At 40.6% G+C, this 8,489-nt stretch overlaps 1 protein-coding gene across 6 annotated transcripts in view; it reads right to left on the bottom strand.

Annotated features, from left to right (window-relative positions):
• napepld (N-acyl phosphatidylethanolamine phospholipase D) overlaps window positions 1-8,489 on the bottom strand; it is a 16,068-nt gene that overhangs the window by 4,573 nt on the left and 3,006 nt on the right. For 4 of the 6 annotated variants that reach the window (XM_020599669.1, XM_020599668.1, XM_020599667.1 and 1 more), the window contains exons 2-8: window positions 4,814-4,889; window positions 3,450-3,554; window positions 3,140-3,280; window positions 2,370-2,594; window positions 2,159-2,262; window positions 1,814-1,979; window positions 1,193-1,341 (exon numbers count right to left, since the gene is read on the bottom strand). In XM_020599669.1, the coding sequence (XP_020455325.1) occupies window positions 1,193-1,341; window positions 1,814-1,979; window positions 2,159-2,262; window positions 2,370-2,594; window positions 3,140-3,280; window positions 3,450-3,554; window positions 4,814-4,873 (950 nt within the window). In that variant the 5' untranslated portion in view covers window positions 4,874-4,889. Of the gene's footprint in view, window positions 1-1,192; window positions 1,342-1,813; window positions 1,980-2,158; window positions 2,263-2,369; window positions 2,595-3,139; window positions 3,281-3,449; window positions 3,555-4,813; window positions 4,890-7,611; window positions 7,898-8,489 lie in introns of those variants that run through there. The other 2 variants (XM_020599666.1, XM_020599671.1) reach the window with 2 other exon arrangements.

The following is an 8,489-nucleotide window of genomic DNA, read 5'->3' as shown; positions in this document are numbered from 1 at the left end:
GCAGGAAGGACAGTGAAACATCCTGACACTTAATGCTCTGTCTATGTTTGTGGCATGTGCCTTAGCTAACTACAGTAGCTTGCTATCACATAGTATAACCAGTAGAGCCAGATCTCGAGGGAAGCTGGGGTGCAGTTGATAACCAGAATGATAGGACAAGTTAGCTAAACATGTCAATGCATAGCTTTATAAAAGAAGCTGCATGGTGTCAAAAGGCTCACTGCACAGGAAAGGATAGTGTCAGGACCACAGTTTCCTGTTCTTCCTACTTTTGTCTTCTTAAAAGTTCAGCAACTTTTAAAATTGTCACCCTGGGTTCTTTGCCATGTCGGTAGACCATTGTACCACACAGCAACTTTTAGATAAGTTTTCAATTTTTTGTAAAAACTCCTCAACCTGTCAATTTGTTCCTTCATGCAAGAAAAATCAACAGAGCAGGATGATTTGCTTTCCTCTCGGATGTGGGCGTGGCCTAAATGCAGACCATCTATCTGCTTGTTAAGTGGCAACGTAACATTGTGTTTCCGGGTCCAAACTTCAGTTTGCTCTCCTTCTCTCCATATACCACAGTGTTGTTTTCCCCATTGTTTCAATAGATCTGAATCAGAGCCACAGGTCAGCTGTCATTTTACCTCTTTCCTTGCGATGGGAAGGAGAAAAAGAAAGGGCTACAGGTGATTAGATAACTCTCAGTATACTTAAATTAATAAAGCTTCTATAAAGGCGCTGTTTTGATGCCTTCTAATGTTAGCCAGCTAGTTAGCACGAAGTTAATGTAAATAACTGACATTTTACACCGATTAAAGTAACAGTAAAAGCTGGGAACTAAAACAGGTTAGGCTTATAACGTGATATATAGGCCTATATATTGGAATAAATTTCCTACAACATGAAATAAAGATCGCTTATTATGCCACCAGATGGAATAGCAACACTGACCATTAGAATCTTAAGAATGTAGTCTATTTTTTTTTTAAACTCTCAATGATGCCTTGCTAAAGGGGAAAAAAAAAAAAAGTCACGGTGTAGAGGGTAACAGGCTCCACCATTTGGGTCTGGGGGAGTTTGGATCCAGAAATGGAACGTTACATCACACTTAAGAGGATAGGCAGATTTTGCGGCCATACATTTGGATTAGATTGTACAGGTGTATCTAACAAAGCGGACACTATGTTATATACTACGTAATTACCTTGGCAGGTACGCTCCAATGGGGATGGCTGCGAGGTCAAATGGGCCGAAGCGTCGTCCTATTTCCTGGAAGGAAGCACAGTAGCCTGTATCCCCAGCGAAGAAGAATCTATGATTTGGACCCAAAATAGACCAGCTGCCCCACAGAGACTGAAAGAAGTTGAAAGATACATGTTTTATGTACTGAATATACTAAATAAATTAAACTGCCATTTTCTGCATAGTTAATGACTTAATTTGTTTGTGTTTTTGTGCAAAGATCTACTGGAAGTCACACACAGCTCTGCTACAAGTTCATTCAAAACCCTTATTATGAACTTGACTTTATGCAAATCTTGTAAAAACCTATGCTATTTTTCATCTGTCTAATAAACATTTATATACATGCATCCATCCATTACCTATAAAGTTTATCCTGAAGAGTTCCCAGTCAGCTGAAGCTGCACATCTTTGGACCAGGTCGGCCACAGTTTAAACCAAGAACCTTCTTGCTGTGAGGCTATAGCACTAACCATTGCACCACCATGCTGTCTTATAGCCAAATAAACACCATAAAGGTATCATTACACCACAGGGTGTGCTATCTGATTTTTAATTAGTAGTGGCTCTGATTAGTTATTACCTTGTTGGAGTCCATCGCTGTGCGTTGGCTCCAGTGCTGAGAGGGTGTGCAGACAAATGTGACATCATCATGACCCGGAACACAGTTCTCCTCCCACCAGTCCAGTTCCATCACATTCTCACAACCCATCTTCACCAGCCAGTCCATCAAACCCAGAGGCACAAACCTACAAAACATACACATGCATGGGTCTTAGTGTTAGCAAACATTTGATTTTTCTCAAATGCAGAAGTGGTTGGTTGATGCACTAAAGACAGTTGGTTGAGTGAATTACAAGTAGTAAATAAGGGAAAGGACGTCGATCACAACACAGCAAGCAGCCACCAACCCATTCGTCATACCTACCAGCGTAGCTCCCCTCCAAAGCGTGCATTAAGGCTGGCCACAGATCCAGCATCCAGGTGGTCATAATGAGAATGACTGATGACTATTGCATCTATCCTGGGCAGCTGTTGGCAGGAGAGGTATGAAGAAGTCAAACAAATGTATTTTGTTCATTGTTTTAATACAGGAAACAGCTGAATTAAGTGAATATTAAAGATAAGAAGCACTAAACCTGTTCCACAGTGCAGGGAGGCCCTCTGTATCTTTTGGGCCCCACCAACTGAAACGGCGAGGCCCTCTGGCTGAAGATTGGGTCTGTTAGAAGATTCAGCCCGTCCATTTCAACCAGAACTGTGGCATGACCCAACCAGGTGACTCTCATGCCTGGACCAGGGAGAGAGAGATCTGCGTTCTGGACAAAGTATGGCTCCATCACTGGGAGCTCATTGTCCAGGGCCTAAGGAGGAGGAGGAAAAACAGATGAGGAAAAGCAGGGACAGACAAAAGATGAGAGAAACTAAAGTGCAGTGAGTTATAAAACCACATTTTTTCAGTCTTCCCACTTTGATTAGACCTTCTTTCCCACCCTAATAACAAAGTCACTATCCCCAGCTTCTTTGCAAATGTTCTTTGCACTGCTCTGTTTGGAGAATTCACATGTTTTTGCTGCTCTTTGAGCTACTTACCTTTGTGTGACTTGAAAAGTCACTTATCTCTATGTAATTTACATCACTACATTATAACACACTGTATATTCATTTAACTTCCATCATCAAACGTCTAACCAATGACCTCTCCGGTTAGTCTTCTAGGTTTTATACAACAAAACAATGTGCAACCTGTGCAATTCAGGGATTAAACTGTTTTCTGTTGCTGTGTGAAAGCAGCCTTTGAGGTATGTTAAGCCCTCACTGAGCTCAGCAGGGTTTCCACTAGGAGACTTAATTGCTGTGTGGGTAGCGAGTCAACAAAGGACCATGTTTCTACATAGAAATCACCTACCTCTTTACTAGCTGGTACATTGCTGTGATTTTTATCCCAGAAGAGGAACCTGAGCGCCAATAAGTAGGAAGGGAACTGCCATGTGGGCCAGGGGTTAATAAAGCGGCCGTGGTTGTCCCGGCAGGACTTTGTCACGTCCTCCTACAATCGAAGTAAACAACTGCATTTAAGACACAACACCTGTAACTAACAAAATATAACACAGAGAGAATTAGAAGGATGCCATGTTAAGGGAAGGAGTTAATGGATGTTTTGAAAGTTGAAGAGGAGGTCTTTGAGGACAGGAGGGCGATGGTAAGTGGGGTTTTACCTCCAGCCGGTAGTCCAGGCGGAAGCTCTTGCGGGAAGAACTGCTCTTCCTTGGGGTCTGATGATCCACCTCTCCACCCTCAGCACCTCTCAGTGCTCCACTATCCTGGAGGAGAGGTATAAATACACACAGTGACAAAGTCAATTTGCAAGTAGCATTGGGTACAATAATCCCCAACACAAGCCCTGTTACTGTCACAACAGACTCATGATGGTCAGTGTATAAGAATTAAAGCAGCAGAATGAACGCATTAGTGTTCTTCTTACTTATCAAAACCTGGTGCCTACATTACCCACAAAGCAACTTCAGCTGTGTTGTGCTGGTAGTCACTAGCCTTGAGCCACTAGCCTCAAGCAAAGATGAGAAGCAGACTACATTTATCTGGTGAGCTCATTTCTTTCTAATTCCATATCCACAGATATTTTTCATTTTCAAACTTGTAGTCTGCAGCCCTGGTCGACAACAAGTGAGATCACTTGAGCAGTTTTATCAGATTTCACACAGCTTCCTGTGGTGAAACAAAACAGAACTTAAGGAAATTTCACATGTGTAGAGGTAGTAAACAAAATTAGATGTTTACATTTTCAGCCTTCCACTTTAAAACCGACTCATGAGTCAAGAAACTAAACAGTGACTGTAAATAGACCTTTTTTCACAGCCAACATTTTGACATGTCAAAGTAGGAAAATCACAGTTATCAATAACAACCACAACTGAGGAGTTTATTACCAGGAAATATGTCATGTACTGTCGACCTGTGCTGTTTACATTCTCAGCTTGCACATGCATAATTGCACATTGACTGCTGCACATGCTGCTCCCATGCAACATACATTCTCTTATTATATTCTGCAATTGCTGCTTAAAGTGCCTTAGATTTTGTCTAACTGATTTATCTACTTTATATTTCATTTGTATTTTGTGGCATTCATGTGGACGTCAAAGTAAGAATTTCATTGTACAGGGAAACACGTTTCCTAACTGTGTATATGACAAATAAACACTTTGACCATTGAACTGACAACTCTGCTGAGATTAGCATTGCCTGGTTTCACTGGAATGGCTCATTGGGGCCATTGTTATTAGGTACAACTGAGCTTTTATGAGCTGTTAAGTCAAAATGTCTGCTGTGAAAAGGTCTTTTCAGGTCTCAACAGTAAATTTGTGATTACATTTAGACAGCTAACAGCAGCAGCAACAGAGTAATAATTGACACGAGTGGCCCTTTATAACCAGATTCTACTAAATGATTTTGTAAACATATATTACCTTGTATGAAATTATTTTTCTGTTAAACAAGTGATAATTAGCCCTGCAATATCTTGGTACCATGTTACTCAGAGTTGGTGAGCAGGGTGCAATACCTCCACGAGGCCTTTTTTCTCCTCAATCAACCCTTTGTCTGAAGACGACGGCTTCTCCATGGGCACAACAGCACACCTAGCATGAACACAGATGCAGAAGTTGAAGTTTTACAACACAGTTATGAAGTCCTTCACCATCAGTAGAACCACCGTTTTCAACTGTTGACCCTCAAACTGCTCTTTGGGTTCAGCCAAGGGTCGCATGTCTTGCTTAAAGGTGCACCAGAAGCAGCAGATAAAGGGGACAGAGTTACACATTCACACTAATAACCAAGTCACAAGCTGGTTTGTTTAATGTTACTGCAGTAACAGAGCACGTTAACCGTGCAATGGTTAAACCAGGATAATTTGCACATGAGAGACACACAGCAAGATCATCTTTTCTGTATTCAAATCACACCACTATCACACGTGACACTGACAGGGCACTAAGTTCAATGACTAAACAGTTATCTCCTAATATCTTGTTGGCAGAAAAGGATGAAGCATGAGTTGCCGAGTGTAGTGTAATGCCTACTGTAGTAGATGCATAGATGACCAGCACTGTTTTACTCTTGTGTAATACTGATTAGGAGTCTCAGTCATGCATGCACAACACAAACATAAACAAGGTTTTCCATGTAATTAAAGAGGCTACATTATCTCTCAGTCTGATGGAGACAGTCTAAACATAGTTCTGTTTATCAGTTTCAAAAACAACAATAGTTATCAATGCACATTATTACATCAGTGCAGTCCAAGTGCAACAGCAGAAAGAGTTCTGGCTACTCCTCACTTGGAAAAGATTTACTTGAAAATGGTGGTGAATTATATAGCGTTGAGCCTTACCCTGAGCTACAGGCCTGCTTTACAGCTGAGCTGACTCAAGGTAAAAAAAAAAAAAGAAAAGGAAACCATTTCCTCAGCAACAGTTCTGGAGCCTCATTTATAAAACTGTGCACAGAATTCATACTAAAAGTTTATGTACACACAAATCACAGGAATAGTGTACGCTAAAAAGATATTCAGATTTATAACAGTGTACATGTCCTACACCTGTTTCCCTTTATAAATCACAATTAGCTTGAGAATGTGCGAAGTTTGGTGAGATGCATATTCTGCCCAAAACACTCCCACGGTGAGATGCATATTCTGCCCAAAACACATGATTAACCATATATAAACAAAGCAAAATGATCATGAGTATTTAAATACACGGCGTTCCTGTGGAGACAGGAGACAGCACTACAAACATAACAGAGGCTGATTGCTGCAGAAGCTGCTAATATAACAAATGAGATAGTTCCAAAATTAAGCAAAGTGGTCAGACATGCAGGATGTCTTAATTTAAAACAGAGGTGCTTATGGAATAATTAGCCTTACAAACACAATATAGCACAGCTGCACAACATATGATTATTGCTTTGATATGAAGTGAAATTAAAATCCCAAGAAGGATCAATATAAAATCTGGCTTCAGTTCACTGCTTCACCGTCTGAGTCACCAATTTTCCTCATAGCCAAAATGTGCATACACATGGTTTCAGAGTTTCTTTGGAGGGCCGCACATTCTCCTGTCATTTTTTTTTTATCCCAGTTTTCTTACAATGCAGCATATGCCTTCTTTTTTGTGTACATACTGTAGCTTTTATAAATGAGACCCCTGGACTGTGTGTATGTATGAAAATTTGCAAAATATGAGTGAATTTGAGGTTTTAGTTTAGGAGTAGGAGACCTATACTTACTAGGCACATAAACTGATGTTGGCACCTATACACTCCCAAGTCAACAAGCCTAATAGAGGCCTGTTTTATCCCACTATTATCCAGAGCAATCAAGTATAGTACACACCCTTACTAACTACTATCTACACATGAATGACTCCTTCATGCACTTCATGAGAAAATGTACTTGAAAACATCCATTCATTGCTATCCCATATTGATCTAGTAGCAGCAGGTCTACACTGATAAGCAGATGGATTCTCTGTTACGCTAAGAGAAATTTGACTACCAGGAGTGCACCCCAATGTATCAATGCAGTAATGCAACACAAGCCAACAGTGCATTGGACTTCTCTGAAGGACTACTAAGCATTAAAGTTATGGCCGGCTGATGATGCACTCGGCCTCATGAATGGACATTAACTGTACATTACACACAGCCACTGGGACAACAATAAAGCTCTGTGGAGCACAACCAAAAACAAAGATCTATGTAGCCAGTCAGCATGCATAATCTGGTCATGCACACAACAAACAGTCTGAAGTCAGACTTTAATTGTCACACAGGTTTATCTACAAGCCCATAGAGGAACACAGAACACCAATTTGCACTTGGTCACTTCTGAAAGAAAATCAGTTTCAAGTTTTCCAGCCCAGATTTCACGAAAACAAAGTCGAGCAGTATCACACACACAAGTCTGGACATTAAGTCTAATTAGTGGTAGTGGTCAGTACCCCAGTGGTACTGACTACCAAACAAAACACCACACTGTGCCAAGACATCTTTAACTATTTCCTGTTTAAAATGTGTGAACAGACCTTGACACAGATAGGAAATAAAGCAGAAACAATGTTATCAAGTAAACTCCTTACAGCACATGCTACATACAAGAAGGAAATGTAGCAGCCTAATGTTGTCGCACAACAAAAAGCCAGCCAAACAAAATGTGTCCCAAGGGGAAGATAAGAATGACTGTATAACACAGAGATTAAATGCTACAATAAAGCCACCATACATACACTATAGGGTACCACAAGCGTCCTTGCAAGTTACAAAAAACGCCTGCTGTTAGCATACTATTTTCTGCCAACTCACCTGAGCACTTGAACGTCACAAAACACCGGTTGTTCTCTTAGCCAGGCGACAGGTCTGTTGCATTTATATTAGTCATACACCTAGTTAACGCGAGCTAGTTAACATTATTTGTAGCTATACAATTCGCAGGTCATTTCCAATATAGTTTGTGTAACCACGACGCATAATTAAGTAGTATCAACTGGAAAATTAAAGACAACAATAGATAGGTTTGGAAAGATGTCTTCCGAGAGGCTGGCTTGTACTTCTGCAGCTGCACGGCGAGAGTCGTTAGTCGATACCAACGTCGTTTATCTGACGTCACAGCGTAAACCCTCTGATCACGTGACCACCCGAGAACTCACTATGCCTGCAGGCTCTTCTACGAATCAGACGGGGCCCTACTGCCGGATCACGGAAAAGTGATTAAAATACAGTCAAAAACATAAGAATTTTATTTAAATAAGTTTGTATTTCGCTGCTTAATGCAACCTCAACTACTAGTAATCCAATAAAATGCTATACATTAATGTAAAATGTGCCATTAGTTTAAATAGACTGTATTATAATATATTTTAACTTGTAACAACTCAACTCAACTTTATTTATATAGCGCTTTACCACAGCACAGCTGACCAAAGCACTTAACATATACAAATATAAAAAACATAAAAAGCTATAAACAATAATATAGACACTAACACTACAGACAGAGTCTCAGTCCTGGTCAAACGCCAATGAATACAAGTAGGTCTTCAAATAAAACTTAAAAGTAGACAGTGAGGGGGCCTACCTAATATAAAGCGGCAAGGCATTCCACAGTTTTGGACCTACCACAGCAAAGGCTCTATCCCCCCTAGTTTTCCGCCTGGCCCTCGGTGCCTCCAGAAGAAGCTGAT

Source organism: Monopterus albus, unplaced genomic scaffold (genome assembly GCF_001952655.1).
Source record: "Monopterus albus unplaced genomic scaffold, M_albus_1.0 scaffold41.1, whole genome shotgun sequence".
NCBI lineage: Eukaryota > Metazoa > Chordata > Actinopteri > Synbranchiformes > Synbranchidae > Monopterus > Monopterus albus.
This window is presented reverse-complemented; position numbering and strand designations above follow the sequence as displayed.